Below are 25,887 nucleotides of genomic sequence, written 5' to 3'. Positions count from 1 at the left end.
TTGAACCCTGAACGGTTGGGGCAAGTATGGACACAACATTCAAGCTGGGTTCAGCTCTAAATTTGGATTGTGATTTAATAGTTGACACAGCAAAGGTTTCTGACACAGAATGAATGTGTTCTAATGAACTTAATTTTTTTTCTTTCTCTAAGAGCAATTCACTATGATGTTGAATATTAATCCTCTCAAAAAAATGTTTGAAGAAATTTTCTTTTTATTTATGAAATTTCAAATGAGAAAAATTGAACCCAATTTTTAATCACATCCCCCTTTCCCTTATTCCAAAACTAATCTCAATTAAAATATTCTAATGGAGTTTGCAACAATAACTACTCATTTAAATACATCATAAAATATTAAGATGTAAAAAAACTGCTTGTTATCACTGAATGGTAAAGATTATTTAAATTTATCAGTTGGTAGTAAAAAGTGAATATACATTGTATATTGTATATAACAAAGATTTAAGTTGATTCTGGACAAAGAAAGATAACTCTAATTAAAAAAAATCTTGCAATAAGATATTTCTTGCTTCCTATTCTGGACAAAGAAAGATAACTCTAATTAAAAAAAAAATTGCTATTTCACAACATTGTGAAATTAGATATTTCTTGCCATTGCACAATACTGTGCAATTGAAAAGACTTGCTATTGCACAATACTTAATAAAATAATTTTAGATCCTGATTTGGACCAACTTGAAAACTGGACCCATAATCAAAAATCTAAGTACATGTTTAGATTCAGCATTTCAAAGAGGCCCAAGAATTTAATTTTTGTTAAAATCAAACTTAGTTTAATTTTGGACCCTTTGGACCTTAATGTAGGCCAATTTGAAAACGGGACCAAAAATGAAGAATCTACATACACAGTTAGATTTGGCATTTCAAAGAACCCCATTTATTCAATTTTTAATGAAATCAAATAAAGTTTAATTTTGGACCCAGATTTGGACCAACTTGAAAACTGGGCCAATAATCAAGAATCTAAGTACATTTTTAGATTCAACATATCAAAGAACCCAACCGATTCATTTTTTGTCAAAATCAAACTAAGTTTAATTTTGGACCCTTTGGACCTTAATGTAGACCAATTTGAAAACATGACCAAAAGTTAAGAATCTACATACACAGTTAGATTCGGCATATCAAATAACCCCAATTATTCAATTTTGATGAAATCAAACAAAGTTTAATTTTGGACCCTTTGGGCCCCTTTTTTCTAAACTGTAAGAACCAAAACTCCCAAAATCAATACCAACCTTCCTTTAATGGTCATAAACCTTGTGTTTAAATTTCATAGATTTCTATTCACTTATACTAACATAATGGTGCGAAAACCAAGAAAAATGCTTATTTGGGTCCCTTTTTGGCCCCTAATTCCTAAACTGTTGGGACCTTAACTACCAAAACCAAAATCAATACCAATCTTTCTTTTGTGGTCATAAACATTGTGTTTAAATTTCATTGATTTCTATTTACTTAACCTAAAGTTATTGTGCAAAAACCAAGAATAATGCTTATTTGGGCCCTTTTTTGGCCCCTAATTCCTAATCTGTTGAAACCAAAACTCCCAAAATTAATCCCAACCTTTCTTTTGTGGTCATAAACCTTGTGTCAAAATTTCATAGATTTCTATTAACTTAAACTAAAGTTATAGTGCGAAAACCAAGAAAATGCTTATTTGGGCCCTTTTTGGCCCCTAATTCCTAAAATAATGGGACCAAAACTCCCAAAATCAATACCAGCCTTCCTTTTATGGTCATAAACCTTGTGTTAAAATTTCATAGATTTCTATTCACTTTTACTAAAGTTAGAGTGCGAAAACTAAAAGTATTCGGACGACGACGACGACGACGACGACGACGCCAACGTGATAGCAATATACGACGAAAATTTTTTCAAAATTTGCGGTCGTATAAAAATGTGTTGTTGGAAATTGCAAAGGAGCCTAGAGAATACTTAAAATAGTGAAATGCAGGTCATGATTGAGTGAATAAATATCGGGTCATATTGCATGTATTGTGTAAGAACTTTTTTCCAATTGAATTTTAATTTTCAGAGGTCATCTTTTTTTATTAAAAACAATTGCCTTTTAATTTAGAAAGAACATTTTTCCATCTTAACTTTATATATTTCATTGTACAGTGTGTCAACTAATGATGCAAGAACGGAAAAGAAACTCTTCTCATGATCAATAGGTTGTTTATGCAATTGCTGGTAATCACATTCATTAAACAGTCAGGGGAATTACTGAAATACATGATTTATAAATCACTCATTTAAGTAGAAAATTAGAAATTCACTGATTTTGTAGTTTTACCAAAATTTTAAATTTACAGATTTAAATTAAATCTAATTATATGTAATTATTAGTAAAATTGTAAAAATGGACCTTTTGCTTCTTTTAATAGCAAGGTTCATGTCTTTGGTGCAATAATTTATCTGTTAATTCTATATTTTTGGGAAAAAAATGCTGTTATGAAGGCTTTACATAATGAACGAATACTTTCTTCACAGATTTTTCCCAGCAGTGGGAGTATTTTTCCAGTAAAATTCAAGGTTTCATCTTACAGATTTTGTAATAAAATTTTACTGTTCGCAACCAAAATTTTACTGTTCGGGAGTGTTGAAATTAATGGGGGTAATTTAAATATTGATTCTTCTAGAAGTGATTTTTAAAAAAAAAATAGTGGTATGATACCTAAAACAAGTTATCTTCATGTTCCAGATTCAGTACAAGGTCATCACCTGACATAACCCGTCATCCTATAAACACAGATGTTGGTTCAGATAACTTTAGCAACATAATTAGTCTCTGGATCATTCATATTATAAATTTAAAGCTACAATACAATTAAATCACGTAGCCTTGTGATTATAAACGAAAGACAACTCTTACTTCCAACATTTCTGGAAAAATGTTACTTGAATCTAAGAAATTCCACTGACTGTGAAAAGTTCATTCAAAACAACAACTACACATGTTTTTTTAAACGATTACCTGTATTATTTATTTAGAATAAATTGATAATAAAACAATTGCCTTAGAACCTTGTTATACTGATTTTATATAAAAAAAAAAGTAAATCTTTGCTGCTTATTGAGAAGAAAAAATGGAAAAAAATCAGGCACATACAATATAATCAACTGTTATTAATTCACCAATTTTCCGAGTGTTCTACATATTCCTAAGTATAGGAAAATATCATGAAATCTACACAGATGCCACAACTGAGATTGTAACGGCAACTTTAAATGTAAAATATAATCTTTTTTAACATATTTAAAGTTTATGCCTATTCAAGTAAAAAATTAAAGGAAAATATTTTTATCAAAAGGATTTTCTGTTAAAAGATTTAAACATCAAGGAACCTTAATTTGAAAGTGTTAAACTTTGATGCATTTCAATCTATTTTGTTGATATTTTTTTCAAAAACGTCTATAGACTAGCTTCTTTTACGGATAATTGGAGTGATAAAGGTATGTATACACTCAGTTAAAAAGATAAATTGAGGTTTGTATGTGAGGTATTAATTCCCTTAGCATTTAAAACCAAATTTACACAAAAACACTAAACAATAACATACTGTTCTCAATGCTTGCTATTAAGAAAGGAAGCTATAACAATATTTGGAAATTCTCTTTTTATTTAAATTTGTTCATTATAACTATATTTACCAGAACTTTTCATATAAACTTATAATAAGGAACGTCCTCTGGAAGAATGTGCAAAACATTGTAGTACTTATAAGTGTTTGCAGGAGAGGTAATTTTCTTGTCCCTAAGTTTTCAAATGAATATTTAGTAATTTCAAAGATATTTAGTGAATTGTTACCCTATCATCAATTAAAGTGAGAAAACATAGCTTTTACAACTATTCAACAGTAAAACAATATCCAATAGTAATATTCCTGTCAAGAAAATTGTAAATTTTCGCAGAATTTCAAATGAAAATTTGAATTTAAGACAAATCTCAAGAAACTAGAATTTCAGATAATGAATTCCATATTATAAATATAATGACCATGGCAGGTCATAGAACAAAATCTCTGGTTAGCTTGAAATTCCCAGGTCAGTTGACTGCATACAATTGTGTTTTAGAATCTAGACATCGATTGCTGTTTAAGTTTTTGTTAATGCCTCAATACTTGACAAAATGTTACATCTTAAACTTGTTAAAAGCTATAAAAAAATAAAACAAAATATCAGTTATCATTTTATAATTATTATCAGGGGCGGATTTAGGCGGGGGCGTGGCGGGCATGCGCCCCCCCCTAAAATTTGCAAAGCATGGGTTGACTTCCACATATTTGAGTATCAGAAGAGATCATTCGATCTTTTTTATCATTAAAAAAATATAAAACAGTCAGTTTATCAGATTCAACGTGATTACTAACCGAGTGACCTATGCTTTATTAAAGTTCTATAAATAATTTCAAAGGAAGGTGTCAAATGTGAGCCTCAGCTTCGTTTGATGACAAATATAATAGGTTTTTATGTAGCAGTTAAAGTAAAAACAAATGTTGCATTGTATTTGCGGTTTTTATAATCAATTTGTTTGATAATCGAAGTTCCAAAACATCGCTTACTCACTTTCACAATTCCGTCATGACACGGTCAAGAAAACAGTCGGCAGGTGAGATTCTTTTATAATATCCGTAATGAAAGATAGAAATACTGTTTCAAGCGAAAGGTTAGTTTATTAATTGTATCTCTGTGTTTATATTTATTTCTCACTTGCAACCTAAATATTTAGCCGAATTCTGTACCGTATTACTGTATGCTGGGGATCCCAAGAAAATAAATATAAGTTAACTGCGTAAATGCATCTCATTCCGATTTTAGTTGTTTGTGGCGAACACAGTTAAGTCTTGCACGACCTTCGAAAATCAAAAAAGTAAAAAATAGATAGTATGAAAGGACAATTAAAAATCGCTGGTAAAAGTAGAAGTTTTCATTTGAAAAATATATTGGTCAGGTGAGCAATTGTGATCTGTCTCGTCTCACTTTGCGTCCGTCTGTCCGCCCGTCTCTCTGTAGATTGTTGTCAGGTGTGGATTAAGGCGGCTTTAGCTTCAAACTTTAATTCCTCGCTAATTTTAATACACAATATTTCGAGCTATCTACATTTCACCTCTTTAGAAGAATATTTCAATAATTTTACCTAAAAAAAACTCCAAATTTTTTTAAAAAAATTGCGCCCCCCCTAACTGGAAATCCTGGATCCGCCCCTGATTATCATTAAATTGTACCAATAACATGAATAAGTAAGTTCTATTATAATTTACTTATTGGTCTAAATGAAATAATACCTTGTGCATTTTTGTCGTCAGCTTCATTTAGTTTTGTAACAACAAGATAAATTGCATCTTGGGACAGAAATGTTTGGTGTGTGTGGTAAAATTCTTCATCTCCTGCAAAATCCCATAACAACAAGTTGGCATACTCCTCTTTGTCATGTAAATCAACATTAGATTTCAGCATGGTTTCAATATCCGTTTTTGCCTGTTCTAAAGATAGGTTTGGTTCCTGCGAGGTTGCTGGAGGTTTAACTTTAGATTCAGTGGGTACTTGAATTTCTCTTTTTTTAGGCTGGGTAACTGTCTCTGATTCATCAAAACTTGTTGATGGTGTGTTTTCCTTGACAGCCTCATGTGTGACTTCTTCTACTGATGCTCCAATTGTTTCTTTGAATTGTTTCAAGAGTCTTGCATACATTTCAGTTTCTTCATTGGTTCCTATCAATAGAAAATTACAATAATATTAAAGACATGTGAGAACTATTAAGTAAGATCACAGTATAAAATAAGGAATAAACTTGAACCACCATGAAATAGTGTGGTTTTTGTATCATTTTAAAGGCAAACAGTGAGTTGCAATTGTTTAAATCCTCTTCTTTTGGTCTTTGGTTGATAGCTGTATCATGGGCAGTCATAACAAATTGTATATCAATATCTTCACATGATATAGCAGCAAGATTACCTTATCAAAAGTTATTACATTACTTTTCGATTTCTTTCAATTACATGCTACAAAATTACAAAAAATAATAAAGAAAGTTAAACACAAATATGTTATTCCACGTAAGTGGAAATTTAGAACTTTATAAAAACAGCATGTAATGCATTGTTTTCTAGATGGAAGCTCTTATTGATGATCTAAAATACTGGTCTGAATTTGGATTGTAATTTAAAAATTTGACACATAATAGGTTTCGGACTCAGAATAACTGTAGTCAAAGAATTTAGAATTGTTCATATGATTTGAATTTATATTGAATTTTAAAATGTCCCCCCTCACAGTTTCTCATTCCCCCCCCCCCAAACAAACACAAAAAAAATAATTCTTTCGGTAAAGATAATATGGTCATAATATCAAATCTAATTTCTAATAACAGGAGGGATTATGCCTGATATTCATATGATGAAGATATAATCTTTCAATCAGTTTAATTGACGTCTGGAGCTGGCATGTCAGTTACTGCTAATATGCTAGTAGTCTGTTGTTATTTATGTATTATTGTCATTTTGTTTATTTTCTTTTTGTTTCATATTCTGAAATCGGACTCGGACGTCTCTTAAACTGAGTTTTACTGTGCGTATTGTTGTACGTTTGTTTTTTCTACATTGGCTAGAGGTAAAGGGGGAGGGTTGAGATCTCAAAAAACTTGTTTAACCCTGCCGCAATTTTGCGCCTGTCCGAAGTCAGGAGCCTCTGTCCTTTGTTAGTCTTGTATGATTTTTAATTTTAGTTTCTTGTGTATAATTCGAAGTTTAGTATGACGTCCATTATCACTGAACTAGTATACATATTTGTTTAGGGGCCAGCTGAAGGACGACTCGGGGTGCGGGAGTTTCTCGCTACATTGATGACCTATTGGTGGACTTCGGCTGTTATCTTCTCTATGGTCGGGTTGTTGTCGCTTTGACACATTCCCCATTTACATTCTCAATTTCATTTGCAACCAAAATTACCCATTTAAATACATTATAAAAGTCTTCAAATAGAAAATGACTAAAAAATAAATTGATAGCTAATCACCTGAAGAAAATACAACATTTATTCATATATAATTTACAAACAGTGTAAGGGAGGTAATCAAACATACTCAACAATGTTCTTTAAATGTAATTGGATTACCTCCCTTACACTGCTTTTAAGATGTCTTAATTGTCCATTAACCAGGAAACCCTTGTTTTCCCCTGTTTTGCCCCGAATTCCTAAAAGGTTTGAGCCATGGATTAAACCTGGTTTTATAGCTAGCTAAACCTGTCACTTGTATGACATTCACATAAAATTCGATTATATTGACAAGGATGTGTGAACAAAACAAACAGACATAATACGTAAAAATGTTAAAAAAATAGGGCTACAGCAGTCAACATGGTGGTTTTAATCTTAATCAATACAACAACAAACAAATATGTCAACAACAAAAAATACGTCTTTCTCTGCCTCTGTTTTCTGATTTATCTCAACTCTTCGTTATTATTTTCATTCTTTTTGTCTTGATTATCCGATCTTGGTGTTTTTTACCAGGTATTTATACATCTCGATAGAATTCTGATTCATTCCAAAAAAATTTAATGACACTTTCATTAGATAGCAAATAAAACCTAATTGGTGATCTCGGGTAAATGGACACATTTACCGTAATGTTCATGAGATCCAGGTTTGCAAACTTATTTTTCTTATTCTGGTAAGTAATCTATTTCCAGTTTTAATTCATACTTCTCGTCATGAACATTGATGTTTTGACTTAAAAAAAATATATGTTTTTCATGTGTTGAACATTGGTTTCTTTTACAAAAAATAATACATCTTAATAAGTTGTGAAATATTTAAATTTTGTCTTCAGTGTATGTTTTTACTTGTCCACGGGCAATCTTACCAACAAATTACGTGTCCTGGTATTCAAATATGTACGAGCCGGGAAAGTCCAGCATAGCATTGCCACATCCCTATCATTACACTGTTTCATGATTATAGCTCACCCAAAAAAAAGAAAAAAAAAGTAAAAATTGTCACAACAACTACAAAGTGTCAACAAATGATTATCTAAAGAGTCAAATGTTGATTGCAGTATGTTGTATTATTTGTAGATCATATCGTCATTGTAGCTGATCAGCATGGTTAGTGTTGCAGTTTTTTCTATTCATTACAGTTTTCAAGGTTTTCTAGCCAAAAACTAACAACATGGGCATGATGGGTAGCTGACTATACAATATTGGTTTTGCTCATTGTTGAGGCTGTACGGTGACATAGAGTTTCTTAAATCTACGCCATTGGTCTCTGATGGATACATCTTTTTATTTCGTATAAAAATCTTCAATAAAGGGCATGCCCAATAGCTCCTACAAGGAGTGATCGATGATTTTTTCAACTTATTTATAAATCTTTTTGCTGATAATTTGTGATTAACATTTTCTTTCTATCTATTATGAATATTGTCATAAAACATAAATAAGTAAATATTTCACTGAAAAGAAATAACTCCTTTAAGCAGAAGAATGAACAATTTCTGACATGTCAACTTGTTTGAAGATCTTTAGCTGATAATTTTGCTATTTCCGGGTACTCTATAACTACTGTAGTTTCATGATTATAGACAGAAGCGTAAAACAATATCATTAAAGGGCAACAACCCCTATAAGGGGGGACTTAACATTTTAGCTATGTTAAAAGGCTGATCCCGTTCCTCTGTAAAAATAATAGTTGTTAACTAAAGATAATATAGAAAAAATTTAAGAATCATCATTTTAAAGTGCAATATTTTCTTATCTACCACAGGTACCTTTACAGTTCACTACTACACACTGCTGATAAGATAGCTACTGCAGCTGAATTGTAGGTTAACTACCAGAGAAAATTTGCATTGAAAGAATTTTTCACAAATTGCTAAGGCTGTGTTATGAGTACTCTAATTTAATGTGTAATTAATCAGTATTTATTGTATATTTATTGAAAAATGAAACAAATACCAAATCAATGTCTTTGTTTTCCTTATCAAACTTGAAAGTTGTTGTAAACGGACGTAAGAAGTTTTCAAATTATTTGTCCATGCTTGGGTTCTTTAGCCTCGGAAGACTCGCAATATTGTTCCGACAAACTAAACTTTCCCTTACTATACTTCTAATTTTGATTTCTAATTGCATAAATCCTTCAAATTCTTTACTTTTGCTATCCAATTTGAACAAAGAATGTTCGAGTTGAAAGATTATTAATTTGTAAAACCAAAGTTCATTGGTTCATTTCAGGATTCCCCAACAGTTTTGTCAAATCTAAAGAGTTTTAACAGTGGTATATTTTACGGAAATATCCGTCACCGGGACTGATCTAGTGTATGTTTACAGCGGATCTATCAGTCACTGCAAAAACACGCTTGATTATGCAAGCGGATTTATCCATCACTGCGGACAGAACAATGATGAAAACCGCGTATATATCCGTCAGTGGTAGATAAAGAGATATAGGAAGTCCTCTGACAATTTTGGTCAGAAGTTTCATAATGATTTTTCAAATATTTCTGCAACTCTGCATTTTTTGTATGTATAACAGTTTTCCACTCTTGTTAAAATTACATCTAATTATACTTAAAAAGGGGGAAAAATTATCTATTTGATGTTATTCACCTTTGCTAATACTGCGTAAAAGTTAACTTACTTAATGTTGCCAACTTAATGCACTAGATTTAGATTTGGCCAATTAATGCCTCTCATCTATTTTCCAACACGTCGAACTAATTGTGAATATTCAAGACCTGAAATCATCCAAATGGAACTTTGAATCAGATCTTGTTAGACCTATGCCTCCAGAACTGAACATCCCCAAACAAACCCAATACCATGATATTGTTCAAAAATGTTATGTAACTAGAAACTAAAACTGTTATAAATACTTTCTTAAGAAAAGAGAAACATATTTAAGCTTATGCATCATACCATCTAATGTATTCCATATGCCATCATCGGACATTGCTTTGCATTTAATTTTGTGAATTTCGATTCCATTTGTACTGGTAACATCTGTAATGTCTTCACCAAACAATCTTCTAATCAATGATGTCTTTCCAGCACCTTGTTTTCCAACAACTACTAAACGTATGTCTCTCTTTTTCTCAGATCCTGACTCGAGTAATTTGAGGTACAAATCAATAGATCTTTTGTCAGCCATTAATTTTATTTCAGTTGGAACTACATCATCTACAAAGATATGGTATAGAGTTTTTTCATAAAGAAGAACATTTCTCTAATTCTTACACGACTTATCCTTTGCCTGACCTATTGATTATTTTTATTTAAACCACCTAAAAAGGACAACTGCTTCTTGTCAACCTATACATTTGGGTACAGACGTGCGACTGGCCAGTGGGGTTTGATTAACACACCCAATTCATTTATAGATTTATGCTAAAATCCCTCCCCATTCATGCATTTCATAAGAAAATCACCAACCCATTTATATACATTTTTAAGCTATCATTGCATGCATGAGTCATCTTATCTTAAACCCATGGGATCCATGATTCATATTAAGAGATAAACAGATCAGAACACTGTTTTACAGACATCAGAACAGAAGATTAACATGTATGACCCATTGACATATAATACAGGTGGGCACCGTGATGTATTACCTCCTTAAAATAGCACACCATTGATACATTTGACATTCCAAAACAGTGACCCATACCGGCATTATGTCGGTGTAAACCTTTATATAGAAAAAGATCACACGTGTCCTTGTTATCTTTCTGCATGTGCCTTTCACCAAGTCAGGAGCATATAGTTCAGTGGTTTTCCGTTATTGCTGTATATCATATTTGGTTTTTTTTTGGTTGATTTTTCTGTACATAAATCAGGCCATTATTTTTCTCCTTTGAATTATTTAACATATGTCATTTCAGGACCTTTAATAGCAAAATGTGTGGTATGGTTTTGCTTTTTTTTGAAGGCTGTAAGGTGACCTAGCTATAGTTCTTTTACTTTTACGTCATTTGTTTGTAGACCACATCTATATATCAACTATTATGCAATAGCAACAGTATGAATGGACTGCTGGAATTATAAGGTAATACTTGAATGACTCTCTTGTGGAGAGTTGTCTCGTTGGTAATCATACCACATCTATATATCAACTATTATGCAACAGCAACAGTATGAATGGACTGCTGGAACTATAAGGTAATACTTGAATGACTCTCTTGTGGAGAGTTGTCTCGTTTGTAATCATACCACATCTATATATCAACTATTATGCAACAGCAACAGTATGAATGGACTGCTGGAACTATAAGGTATTACTTGAATGACTCTCTTGTGGAGAGTTGTCTCGTTGGTAATCATACCACATCTATATATCAACTAGCATGCAACAGCAACAGTATGAATGGACTGCTGGAACTATATGGTAATACTTGAATGACTCTCTTATGGAGAGTTTTCTCGTTTGTAATTATACCACATCTATATATCAACTAGCATGCAACAGCAAAAGTATGAATGGACTTCTGGAACTATATATGGTAATACTTGAATGACTCTCTCTTGTGGAGAGTTCTCTCGTTGGTAATCATACCATATCTTCGTATTGTTATAATAATCACTTTTTTTTAAATTGTTGACACCACCAATAGCAGGCCCAAGTCTCAACGCCTTGACTTTGCCAAGGCCAAAAAAAAGTAGATATGATCTTTTCTCACTTCAGAATAGATTGTTTTCATATTTAAAGATATAATAATAAATGTTGATCTGTTAACAATTTTTGAAGGCTGTAAGGTGACCTAGCTATAGTTCTTTTACTTTTACGTAATTTGTTAATAGACCACATCTATATATCAACTATTATGCAACAGCAACAGTATGAATGGACTGCTGGAACTATAAGGTATTACTTGAATGACTCTCTTGTGGAGAGTTGTCTCGTTTGTAATCATACCACATCTATATATCAACTAGCATGCAACAGCAACAGTATGAATGGACTGCTGGAACTATAAGGTATTACTTGAATGACTCTCTTGTGGAGAGTTGTCTCGTTGGTAATCATACCACATCTATATATCAACTAGCATGCAACAGCAACAGTATGAATGGACTGCTGGATCTATATGGTAATACTTGAATGACTCTATTATGGAGAGTTGTCTCGTTTGTAATTATACCACATCTATATATCAACTAGTATGCAACAGCAACAGTATGAATGGACTGCTGGAACTATGAGGCCCAAGTCTCAACGCCTTGACTTTGCCAAGGCCAAACAAAAAGTAGATATGATCTTTTCTCACTTCAGAATAGATTGTTTTCATATTTAAAGATATAATAATAGATGCTGATCTGATAAAAATTTACATTTCTACAAAACCAAATACTTGAGTCCTTAAAAGAGAGAACGTGGGTTTAAAAAACAACAACAAGAAAGCACACAATGTTGTGCTAAGCACAGTCGGAAAGCTGACCCAGGTTGGTTTCATTAAAAAAGTCATATCAAATGAAACCAAAGCATGATGTACGCTATAAACATGATAAATGACAACTGCGTATTTTTCTACAAAGAAGTTGAAATTTCTTTCTTAACTTCTGAGCTATGCTGAATTTAAATTATGTGGTGAGACTGTTTCTGAACTGACCAGTGTCAAAGTGCCACTTTGTAATAGGCAAATGTGCCACTTCAATCAGTCAAAATTTCTGACAAAGCGGTTGAAATAGTAATTTACGAGTTACATCCCTTTATTGACACTTCAAACAAATAAGAATAATTTTTATTTTAGCACCATATGCCATTATTTACAAGTATTATTCGGAGTTTAGTATGACTATCATTGTCACTGAACCAGTATAGATTTTTTTAGGGGCCAGCTGAAGGACGCTTTCGGGTGCGAGAGTTTCTCGCTGCATTATAGATCTATATGCTGTTGTGTACATTCGGTTCACATGCATGTTGATATCATGTTGAGACAAACAAAAAACTACAATGTCAAAAATGTTTTTCCTTTGGAATTTAGTTCAAATGGGGTTTCATAAGGGGTGACAGATCTTTAGACTTTAAATAATTTTTTTTTACTTTGAGATACAAAATGTCTGTATTATTTTTTATATTTCAGTAAAATTTATTTAATGCAAGTTTATTGGTGAAAATAGTAGAAAAACTAACAGACAATTTGCATAATTTTAATTATATTTTCTATTATAACAAGACACATGCTCAAGACATCAATTTCTGACTCCAATGGGAAGTAAGAAACAGAAACAGAAACAGGAAATTTCTAAATTGCCGCCAATTTCATTTTCCCGCAGTATAAGGCAACTTCAGAATGGTGGGTGTCTCCCTCCATCTTGGATTTTGAAGTAGCAACTTACAATAAGTTCTTTAATGAAATGTTCAAATTTTTAGAGTAGTATTTAATTCATGTGTAAGACTATTCATGTTGATATAGAAAAGTATTAATGTTTGATTCATTTTTATTCAACTCTACCACATAAAAGACTTAACTCAGATAGAAGGGGAAATACCTTGTTTAAGTAATTTTTATAATAGAAAGTGTTGTGAATTTACATATTTTAATATGAAGCAAGAAAACAAGTCTGGCGACCCCATTTATTTCTTATATAAAAGCATGTTATAATCTTCTCACACTTTATCTTAAAATTACATAGTGTTGTTTTCTTTTTATCAAACAAAATTGGATCTTCCATGCATAATCTATACAAAATCTGACAATTTTGCACAACCTGTAGCTTGAAAAAAAGTCCGGTGACCCATACTGTTTATAATATTTTGGAAAAAAAAGAATCATTAAAAACTACATTTTGACAAATTATTAAAAATATCTATGAATTTTAATGAAGACCCCTTTATATCAGTCCCATTGTTGTCTTTAGAAAGTAGCAACAACAGTCGTTTGTAAGGGCTTGCTTTCCGACTGAGCGTACCTCCACTCTTAACTCAAAGTATTGGAAAACAAGATGTAGGTGTCTGACGATAAGAAAAGTGCAAACACATTAGAACTCAGAAATAACAAGCAGCTGACCAAATATAAAGTCATTCTGTTTTGCAGTATTTGAGAGAAATGTGTGACAAAAATATTTGAGTTCATTAAGTTCATTCAAAATATTGAAAAATCAAGTATCTGCAAGCAGGTAGTAAATATCTGTCATCATGGTCATGTTAGCCTTACAATCATTCCATAAAAATATATAGTTAACCTTTTACTAAAAGTATCTGTGGAATAGACTGTCAGACAGACATGTTCACCTTACAATCATTTTATTACATCAAATATAGTTGACCTACTGTTTATAGCATCTGAGATACTGACTTGATATCGAACACTTAACCTTGATCAATGAGCCATGCCATGATTGGATTGTGATCCTTATATCTCACATTCTTAGACTTAAGTCGCATGTGAGACAAAGTTATTGATTTCTAACAGGGTTTATGTCAGCATGTCATCTATACAATGGCTACCTTTTTCTTGGTGAAATAATTCTAGCAAAGTAGAATATTGCTTTTACTAACGCATTCTTAAGAAGACCATATATTTGGTGGTACTAACTATGTGGTGTATATCATATATTTGAAAGGTGCTAACACTATAGGTTCATAGTTTGTTATTATCTATAAATCTATAATAGTTATTAATCTTATTTCCAATGTTTTGATCATGTTGATTGTTCCAACTGTATGATATTTTAGAACATCAGATGGAAAGCTGCTAACGCTATAGGTCCATAGTTTGTTATTATCTATAATAGTTATTAATCTTATTTCCAATGTTTTGATAGGTCCAACTGTATGATATTTTAGAACATCAGATGGAAAGCTGCTAACGCTAAAGGTCCATAGTTTGTTATTATCTATAATAGTTATTAATCTAAGTCTTATTTCCAATGTTTCTATTGAATATCAGACATCCTCCCACCAAGCCGGTTTTTGTGAAGAAGTAGTTTTAGCAAAAATCATACACAATATTTTGGAAGCCCAGTGAAGATATACAGTGTATATAATAATGATATAAAGCTAAACAAAATTACCTTCTATCCCTTGTCCAGCAGTCACACCTGAAGATTTCTCTGACATGACAGTCTAAAAAATGAGGAATATGGAATGTTAATATATCTTCAATCATGTCACTTGTAGAACTATCAAATTTATAAAATATCAACCACCTCCCTTTCCCCCAAAAAACTAGAGGCTCTCAAGAGCCTGTATCGCTCACCTGACTCTACTTGGGTTTTTGAAATCCTATAAAAAAAGATAAAATTTGGCTACAAAGTAACAACACTTGGCCAGCACCTCATAAGGAAAGGAACATTCAAGCTATGTTTGATTTCATCCAAATCAGTGGTTCTATGGAAGAAGTCTTATGTATGCATTTCCCATAGGGTCCAATGTTAAAGGAGCACTAGCTACGATATATATAAAAAAATAAAGTATGATTTTTTTTAGATTAATCATTAACTAAATCGGAATAATGAAATAATAATTTGCTTTTAGCAATCAATTTGCTTTAATTTTGTTGAAATAAGCGATTATACATAATTTTTGACTGATTCACTTGCAAGTAAATACGTCATCATCATTCTAACCGGTATTCATGTGAACTTCAATTTAACCCCCTAGCTAGAGACTGACAACGCATGCATTGTACGTGAACTGGTTATTTAAAAAAAAAAATGTCAACAATGAAAGTGAAACTACGGTAAATCATTTGATTACTAATTCGATCCACATAAATCATTCAGTTATACGGTTGAAAACAATGAGAAACTTATATTTCAAATCTAAAAATTCAAATCAAACAGACCTATAAAGATCCAATTGCACGTGCTGGTTTAACCTATTCATATCTTTATTTGTGTTTACATCGCTTATATGGTCATCTGAGGTCAAATCGATAGTTAATTAGATGGCATCTGGATTTAAATACACACGAAACGAACCTAAATATCATCTACCCCATGCTCTGTAAACTGTTTATTTTAAACGTTTGATAGATTGGATAAATGTTTTACATTGTTATTAATCAAATATGAGAATTTGAGTCAAATTGGTGACCATGAATTTGACAGCTAGTGCCCCTTTAAACTAAGCCCCCCGTTGGTGGCCATCTTGAATGATGGATCAGCTACAAAGTAAAGACACTTGGTCAGCATCTCATAAGGAACATTTATGCTATGTTTGGTTTCATTCCATTTAGTGGTTCTCTAAAAGAAGACACTTGTATGCATTTCCCATAGGGTCCAATGTTAAACTAAGCCCCCCGCTGTTGGCCATCTTGAATGATGGATCAGTGACAAAGTAACAACACTTGGTCAGCATCTCATAAGGAACATTTATGCCATGTTTGGTTTCATTCCATTCAGTGGTTCTCTAGAAAAAGTTCAAAATGTAAAAAGTTAACGACGATGACGACAACGGACGACGGACGACAAGTGATGAGAATATATAAGGATTGATTGTTGGTGTTTAACACCACTTTCAGTATTATTGACTTTATAGTGGTGGTAAGCATTGATTGTTGGTGTTTAACACCACGTCCAGTATTATTGTCTATATCATGGTTGTAAGGATTGATTGTTGGTGTTTAACACCACTTTCAGTACTATTGTCTATATCGTGGAGGTAAGGATTGATTGTTGGTGTTTAACACCACTTTCAGTACTATTGTCTATATCATGGTGGTAAGGATTGATTGTTGGTGTTTAACACCACTTTCAGTACTATTGTCTATATCGTGGAGGTAAGGATTGATTGTTGGTGTTTAACACCACTTTCAGTACTATTGTATATATCGTGGTGGTAAGAATTGATTGTTGGTGTTTAACACCACTTTCAGTACTATTGTCTATATCGTGGAGGTAAGAATTGATTGTTGGTGTTTAACACCACTTTCAGTACTATTGTCTATATCGTGGAGGTAAGGATTGATTGTTGTTGTTTAACACCACTTTCAGTACTATTGTCTATATCGTGGTGGTAAGGATTGATCGTTGGTGTTTAACACCACTTTCAGTACTATTGTCTATCGTGGAGGTAAGGATAGATTGTTGGTGTTTAACACCACTTTCAGTACTATTGTCTATCGTGGAGGTAAGGATATATTGTTGGTGTTTAACACCACTTTCAGTACTATTGTCTATCGTGGTGGTAAGGATTGATTGTTGGTGTTTAACACCACTTTCAGTACTATTGTCTATATCTTGGTGGTAAGTATAGATTGTTGGTGTTTAACACTACTTCCAGCACTATTGTCTATATCATGGTGGTAAGGATATATTGTTGGTTTTTAACACTACTTCCAGCACTATTGGATATATCGTGGTGGTAAGGATAGATTGTTGGTGTTTAACACCACTTTCAGTACTATTGTCTATATCATGGTGGTAAGGATTGATTGTTGGTGTTTAACACCACTTTCAGTACTATTGTCTATATCATGGTGGTAAGGATAGATTGTTGGTGTTTAACACCACTTTCAGTACTATTGTCTATATCATGGTGGTAAGGATTGATTGTTGGTGTTTAACACCACTTTCAGTACTATTGTCTATATCGTGGTGGTAAGGATTAATTGTTGGTGTTTAACACCACTTTCAGTACTATTGTCTATATCATGGTGGTAAGGATTGATTGTTGGTGTTTAACACCACTTTCAGTACTATTGTCTATATCTTGGTGTTAAGGATATATTGTTGGTGTTTAACACCACTTTCAGTAGTATTGTCTATATCGTGGTGGTAAGGATTGATTGTTGATATTTAACACCACTTTCAGTACTATTGTCTATATCGTGGTGGTAAGGATGGATTGTTGGTGTTTAACACCACTTTCAGTACTATTGTCTATATCGTGGAGGTAAGGATGGATTGTTGGTGTTTAACACCACTTTCAGTACTATTGTCTATATCGTGGTGGTAAGGATTGATTGTTGGTGTTTAACACCACTTTCAGTACTATTGTCTATATTGTGGTGGTAAGGATAGATTGTTGGTGTTTAACACCACTTTCAGTTCTATTGTCTATATCGCAGGTTGTAAGGATGGATTGTTGGTGTTTAACACCACTTTCAGTACTATTGTCTATATCTTGGTGGTAAGGATTGATTGTTAGTGTTAATTCGGTAAAAAAATCATCCGAACAGAAAAAAAAATGAATCTTAATCTGTAACAAGTCATGGTTAAACTATAAACCAAATATCAAATCAATATCTTCAAGCATAATAAAATTGAGAATAAAAATGGGGAATACATTTTTTGTTTGAAAAACTGATTATTTGCGTGAATTTTTAAGTCCAAGGACCAAAACTCTACACAAAATCATCAGACCAGAATAAACTCCTAAATTGATCTGTAACTGGTCATGGTACAACTATATACCAAATATCAAATCAATATCTTAAATTAAGATAAAACAAGAATGTGTCCAAAGTACACGGATGCACCACTCGCACTATCATTTTCCATGTTCAATATATCGTGAAATTGGGTAAAAAATGTAATTTGGCATTTGAATAAGAAAGATCATACCATAGAGAACATGTGTACTACGTTTCAAGTTGATTGAACATCAACTTCATCAAAAACTACCTTGACCAAAAACTTAACCTGAACCTCCCACTTTTATTTTCTATGTTCAGTGGACCGTGAAATTGGGGTCAAAAGTATAATTTGGCTCTAAAATAAGAAAGATCATAGCATAAGGAACATGTGTACTAAGTTTCAAATTGATTGGACTTCAGTTTAATCAAAATCTACCTTGACCAAAAACTTTAACCTGAAGCAGGACAGACGGACGAACGAACGAATGGACGGACCGACACCGGACATTTGTATACCATAAAACGTTCCATCAAGCGTATAAACATTGCTTGCAATCCATGAAATTTATGAAGTCATGGAAGTGTTGTACTTAATTTTTTTAATAAATATACGGGATCCAATTATTATGTTCCCAATGTGAATAACCTATGCTCAGGTTTCCTTTTATCTATTTAAGAAGATAAAGTAAATCTTAAGGTGGCAACTCCATCAGGCAAAGTTATCAGGATTTTTTCCCTGGCAATTCAAACCTTTTTTAATCTCCATACTTTCACACATTTTATAGTTTTAGGTTTTTAACTTTTAGTAATGGGCTATTAAGTATCAATATATAATGTGTGGTGTGAACAGAAAATACTATCAAACAATAGAAATTGACGTCATAAAACTTAAGTACTATTAAAATGATAAGTACATTTACTTTTTTCTTGATTCTGTTCCTTGTAAAACATTTTTCAACAAAAAAGATATTTACTTGGTTTATACAGAATAATTTTCAAGAACAAATGAAGAAGGCAAGGCACCGATTTATTTTAAAGATTAAGGTTATTCACCCTTTTATTTGTAAAGATGAGCTTGGCTGTTCTTTTACGGGTCCTATTGATTTTCATTCACTCAATTGTTTAAGCTTTCAGAAGTTGTAGTGCCTGGCTTACCTGATGACGGCAGATCAGAAACATAACTTTGACACATGGAAAACGGTATCTTGTTGTTTTATGAAGGCCTCACAAAGTTTGCTTTTTTATTATTCTAAAAGCTGCAAAAGAATCCGACTTAAAAAAATGTATCAGTTCCTTTCAGCTTCCTTTTGCCCCCTTTCTATCAAACATTGTAAGAACTTATTTATGAAAAGCTTAAGCTGCTTTTAATAAAATTCTTTTTTATACAATTTAAACTTTTGGGGGGTGGACCAATTAATTTATATTCTATTTCTATATCATGTAAATAGGATCAATCTAAAAAGGAAAGTCATTAAAAAAGAGGCTTAGCATCAGTATGTTGTTACATTTTCACTGCAGTGTTAATAGCCACTGTTTGATGACTACCAGACCCAGAGATATCTCAAATATCATAAAAAAAATTCTAGTGTACTTTCATGATTTTACTTCGGTAAGGAGAAATTTTGACTATTAGATGAAAAATTTCTAAGTTTACCCTTCTGTTGCACCTAAAATGGTTTTGTGTGTCTTCATTTTAATGGTATTTAGTTTTTTATCCCTCTACATTTTGTAAATCGCTTTATATCGATTTATTCTGAGTGTAAGCATTTGTTAGTCTAAAGCATGTGTACCTGTAAGTATTCCATCACTTCTTCATAATGCCTCTTTTTGCTTTTTGCTGCTAGATCATATGGAGTCTCACCCTGAAATACAGACAAATATGTATATTACTTTCATCTGTTAACAACAAAGAAGACTTTTGTAACAAGTATCTTACAATTAGTAGGACCAGTAGCAGCTTAGTGGTGTTTTATTTTATTTTGACAATATGCAGACCTGGTCATCAGTACTTTATAGGATATGGCTTAAATGTGCTCTGAAATACAAATCAATGGAAAGCTGTGACTGCCAACAGATGCTTCCAATACTGCACATTTATTGACAGAAAATAAAAATAAACTGTGAAATTGCCTAATTTCTAATGAATTGTGACATGGTTAAGATAACTACAGGCAGAAAAGCTGTTAACACATTACAGTTCCAAAAGACAATAAATCACTTGCACATTCCATGGTGTTTCATTTGAAAAAATATATAAAGGTTACCAACTTTAAAAAGATGGGGCAAATTAACAATATAGTTTTGACTTGTTTCCGATGGAACAAACATTTCTAACAAACTTTCCTCTGAATTTAGCTCAATATCTTCGTACCCCTGGGAGTTTATATTTAAAGGTGGTTATACATCAACTTGCAAAGGCGAAGCTGAATTTAAGTTATAAGATTTTGGTATTTTTTAATAATCAATTAGAAATAGTATGGTCATTGTGAATCAAAATGTCAGCTGATTGTGTTGTCGGACTTTTACATCAACCTACACCTATTTTCTATATAATTAACAATTCACAGACAAACAAATTTGAAGTCTGTTTATGCAATCAAAAGGGAGGTGATTCAAATGTGTGTGGGTAGTATTAGCGACAAGATTGATCTCTACTGTATTATGAATGCGCGGTTTTGTCCCCTTTTTATTACTGCTGCAAAAAATCGTTGCTGTTTTAAATTCTTTTCTAATATGACAAATTATAAATTTGTCAAAATTTTCTTGACTCTAAAATGTATCAAAAAGATTGATAAAAAACGTACACAACACTTAAAAAATATTAGACTTTGAACTCTGGAGATAATGACAAAAGAGAATGATTTATTAATTGTTATACAAGACATCTAGAATGTCTAGAAAGGAAGAATTAATTTTGCCTTCAGTTTCATGAAAAATGACATTCCTTTTATGGTATGGAACCTTGTGGTATTATTTCATTGTGACCCCTAGACTTGTACTCAAAGTATTGTCCAAAAACAAGAAAATCCAAGTTTGTTCTTTTGCCCCTAATTCCTTAGCGGTTTGTCCATGACCCCCAAAAAGCAATCCCCACATTCCTTTTGAGGTATAGAACCTGTGGAAAAAACAACAAATTTCCGGCCCCTTTATGGCCCTTAATTTCTAAACATCTAAAACAATAACCCCCCAAATCAATACCATCCGTCCTATTGTGGTATGGAACCTTGTGCTATAATTTCGTAGAGATTCATATACTTTCACCTCAAGTTATTGTCATTTTTCAAAATGGAAGGATGAACTGCATACTAACATTGAATACTGGCAAAAATCTTTTGTATACTTCAGAAAGGTTGCATAGATACATATTTGTATAATTTTCAATATAAATTTCTACATAGGATTATTCCTACAAATACATTTTTATTTAAGATTAAAATCAGAGACACAAATTTATGTTTTTTTTACATCCAGCGGTGTATTGTTGCCCCAGACATTTCAACCCACGTGACTGTCGTCTTTGACTGTTAACATATAGCAAAATAACATTCCTTATCGCTTGTTATATTATTAGTATATATGTCAATTTCATCAATAAGTATTTATGAAAATAATTTTTAGAACATAGATAAATGATATGAAAATGTTTTGTCGTGAGAAATATATATATAATATATCAATAACAAATCAAAAATACCGAAAATTTGAGTTAACATAAATATGCGAAAGAATATCTAAGAACGTTTTGCGGGAAAATATGAATGCCTAGTACTCAAATCCAATCTATTAGAAAATTCGAATTATTACAGAAGAGTGTCCACCATGCACTTGCACTGCACTATTATTAGAATATTTGAATAGAATGATAAACAAATGGATGAAAATTATATATACATGTAACTGTACATGTTATATAGAAATATTAATATAATATATAACAACAACAAGAACACGGATGCCCCACTCGCACTTTTATTTTCTATGTTTATTCGACTGCACATTGGGGTCAAAACTCTAATTTGGAATTATCATATCATAGGGAACATGTGTACTAAGTTTCAAGTTGATTGGACTTTAACTTCATCAAAAACTACCTTAACCAAAAACTTTAACCTGAAGTGGGACAGACAGACGGAAGAACGAAGTACGGACAAAAGGAAGCACAGACCAAAAAACATAATGCCCCTACGTGGGGCATAAAACTAAAGGCCCTTAAGAGCCTGTGTTGCTCACCTTGGTCTATGGCCATATTAAACAAAGGACACTCTCCAACAATGTAGAGGAGAATAGACTTACTGATAAAAATCTCTATTTTGTTGATTTTGCATTACTGATCTTTTAGTTTGTTAACTTTCTCTGACTTATTAATAGATCTTGCCTTGCTGATAATTTTTGTGATTTGAAGTGTTTATTTATCAATTTAACTATAATTTAAATCATATAAAGCATTAAAGAAAAAAAATGTGTCTCTCTAAATATCATAGTTTTCATGATAATAGGGGAAAATGGAAAAAAAAAATGGTTAAAATCATTTATGGGCAATAAGTCCGATAAGCATGATAATAATGTGTCTTAACAGTTTTGACATATATGGAAAATCGGAAGAGTTCATTATGCTGAACATGTTTGCCCCTTTCAGATTTCTCTATTTATAACGGTTCAAAAATTAATAGACAAAACTTGCATTTTTCTCCTATGTTCTATTTTTAGCCATGTCAGTCATGTTGGTTGATAGGCGGGGTCATCTGACACATTGTTTGAACTAATGATGATTGTGGCCAAGTTTTGTTAAATTTGTCTCAGTGGTTTCAGAGGAGAAGTTTTTTGTAAAAGATAACAAAAATTTACAAAAAATTGTTAAAAATTGACTATGAAGGGCAATAACTCCTTAACGGGTCAATTGACCATTTTGGTTATGTTTGACTTATTTGTAGATCATACTTTGCTGAACAATTTTGCAGTTTACAGTTTATCTCTATATATTATAATATTCAAGACAATAACCAACAAGAGGCTGTCACATCGACAGCAAACCGGATTTATTAATATTTATTTGTGTCCTGGCAATATCACAAGAACCATTACTGATGAATGGTGAAAGTGAAAATCGTCAAAATCAAATTTGACCTCCTTTTTGTAGTCAGTATCAACATATTAAAATTTGAAAAGCTGAGATTGAATGGTTCATTAGTAAATGCAACAACATGAATGGAAACGCCATTTTACGATCTTTCAAGAATCATAACTCCTGAATGGTAAAAGTCAAAATCGTCATTATTAAACTTGACCTTCATTTTGTTGTCAGTAACAACATATTAAAATTTTAAAAGGTTTGGTTGAACTGTTCATGAGTAAATGCACGGACACGACATTTTTTTAAACTTTCAAGAACCGTAACTCCTGAACAGTAAAAGTCAAAATCGTCATTATTGAACTTGACCTTCATTTTGTTGTCAGTCACAACATATTAAAATTTTAAAAGGTTTGGTTGAACGGTTCATGAGTAAATGCACGGACACGACATTTTTTAAACTTTCAGGAACCGTAACTCCTGAACGGTAAAAGTAAAAATCGTCATTATTGAACTTGACCTTCATTTTGTTGTCAGTTACAACATATTAAAATTTTAAAAGGTTTGGTTGAACGGTTCATGATTAAATGCACGGACAACATTTGGTGGATGCCCGCCCGGCCGCCCGACCGCCGTACATCCCAAAATCAATAACTGACATTTTTGTCACAAAAATCCGGTTAAAACTGCAAAATTTCCTTAAAATTACCAATTCAGGGGTAGCAACCCATCAACAGGTTGTCTGATTCGTCGGAAAATTTAAGGACAGATAAATCTTGACTTGATGATAATTTTTATTACATTTCAGATTTGCTGTAAATGCTTTAGTTTCAGAGATATAAGCCAAAAACTGCATTTTACCCCTATGTTCTATTTTTAGCCATGGCGTCCATCTTGGTAGATGGGCGGGGTCATTGTATACATTTTTATAACAAGATACCCTAAGGATGATTTAGGCCAAGTTTTGTTCAATTTGGCCCTATAGTTTCAGAGAAGATTTTTGTAAAGATTACAAAAATTTATGAAAAAATGTGAAAAATTTACTTTGAAGGGCAATAACTCTTTATGGGGTCAATTGATAATTTTGGTCATGTTCACTGAATTGTAAATCTTACTTTGCTTACAATTTTGCTGTTTACAGTTTATCTCTATCTATTATATTATTCAAGATAACCAAAAACTGCAAAATTTCATTAAAATTACCAATTCAGGGGCAGCAACCCAACAACGGGTTGTCTGATGGGTATGACAATTTCTTAAAGGGAAACTTCGCAAAAAAATCAAAAATTGATACTATGTTCATTCTGTATAAAAATGCTCAAATTCATGAATATTAAAGTTTTATTCTGCTAGATAAGAGATCACCATCGATTTTAAATTTAGAGTATCAATTCTCTCCGGTCCGCCATTTTGTTACCTTCTCCGATTTGCACCCCAGATATGTCTAAGGACCAAAACTACAGTAACCCGATGTAGTCGTAATTGCGTGTCGATATCTTGTCAATCGTACGGTTGTTTTATCCAACTAGTTAACTATAACTAAGTTGATACGGAAAATTTTCTTATCTTTTTTTTTAACAACCATGATCTGTTATTTTTAACAATAATGATAATATTGGAATTAGTTAAAAAGTAAAAATTTAAAATCATAAATAAGTGTTCCGTGAAACTTGAATTGTTTTCGGAAAACTTATTAGTTCATAATTCTTTTATGTAATAAACTTTATTCAAATAAATTAGGATCTTCGCTCCACTGATCACCTGCATGGCTAAAGGTATTACTCCCAAAGGTATTGCAGGGGGTGTGACACGTCCAGGTATTCAAGCGATTTCCTGTCGAGCTTGCAAGTTCATGCATCATTTCACTTCTAACGTTTCTGATGTAAAGAAAATTAATTATAAAAATATAGATAAAACCTAAAAATAAACAACAGATTTGATGAAATAAAAATCTATATACATATTTCTTGTCAATGGTGAAGGACAGATCGGACCATACCAGAAATTTTGATTTAAAAAAATGTACGCACTTGTCGACCATTCGTATATACGCCAAGATAAAAAGTTACGGAACTATAGCGCAAATTCAAATATATACATGTATACATTGTACATAAGAAAGAAACATACATTTTGTGTAAATTGGGGTAAAAGTTTTGTTAGTAGACTAGTTCACGTATGCCAACAGTATGTAATCATCAAATGTCGAAAGACTATTGTATACCAAAAGAAAAAGAAGAAGAGATTTAAATACAGGTCGATATATAACTTTCTTTGGCTCATCGAAGTTATGGACATTTATATATCAATTAGATTGTTCTCGAAGGTAAACGGACAGAAAGTCACAGGACAAAAAGTCACAGGACATAAAGTCATAAATTTGATAGGACAAAAAGTCACAGGACAAAAAGTCACAAATATTTTTTTGACAATTGTTTAAATATATTTTGATATATTTACTTTTTATTACATATATTCATTTTTAAGTTAGG

The 25,887-nt window shown here is 32.1% G+C and overlaps 1 protein-coding gene across 1 annotated transcript in view; it reads right to left on the bottom strand.

Annotated features, from left to right (window-relative positions):
* Positions 1-25,887, bottom strand: part of LOC134691487 (death-associated protein kinase dapk-1-like) — a 124,752-nt gene that overhangs the window by 56,051 nt on the left and 42,814 nt on the right. The window contains exons 9-12 of the mRNA XM_063552030.1: positions 20,118-20,189; positions 15,041-15,092; positions 9,944-10,204; positions 5,315-5,740 (exon numbers count right to left, since the gene is read on the bottom strand). Coding sequence (XP_063408100.1) covers positions 5,315-5,740; positions 9,944-10,204; positions 15,041-15,092; positions 20,118-20,189 — 811 coding nt within the window. The remainder of the gene's footprint in view (positions 1-5,314; positions 5,741-9,943; positions 10,205-15,040; positions 15,093-20,117; positions 20,190-25,887) is intronic.

The sequence above is a fragment of the Mytilus trossulus genome, chromosome 11 (assembly GCF_036588685.1).
Source record: "Mytilus trossulus isolate FHL-02 chromosome 11, PNRI_Mtr1.1.1.hap1, whole genome shotgun sequence".
NCBI classification, from domain to species: domain Eukaryota; kingdom Metazoa; phylum Mollusca; class Bivalvia; order Mytilida; family Mytilidae; genus Mytilus; species Mytilus trossulus.
Note: the sequence above shows the minus strand (reverse complement) of the source record. Positions and strands in the feature narration are given on the sequence as shown.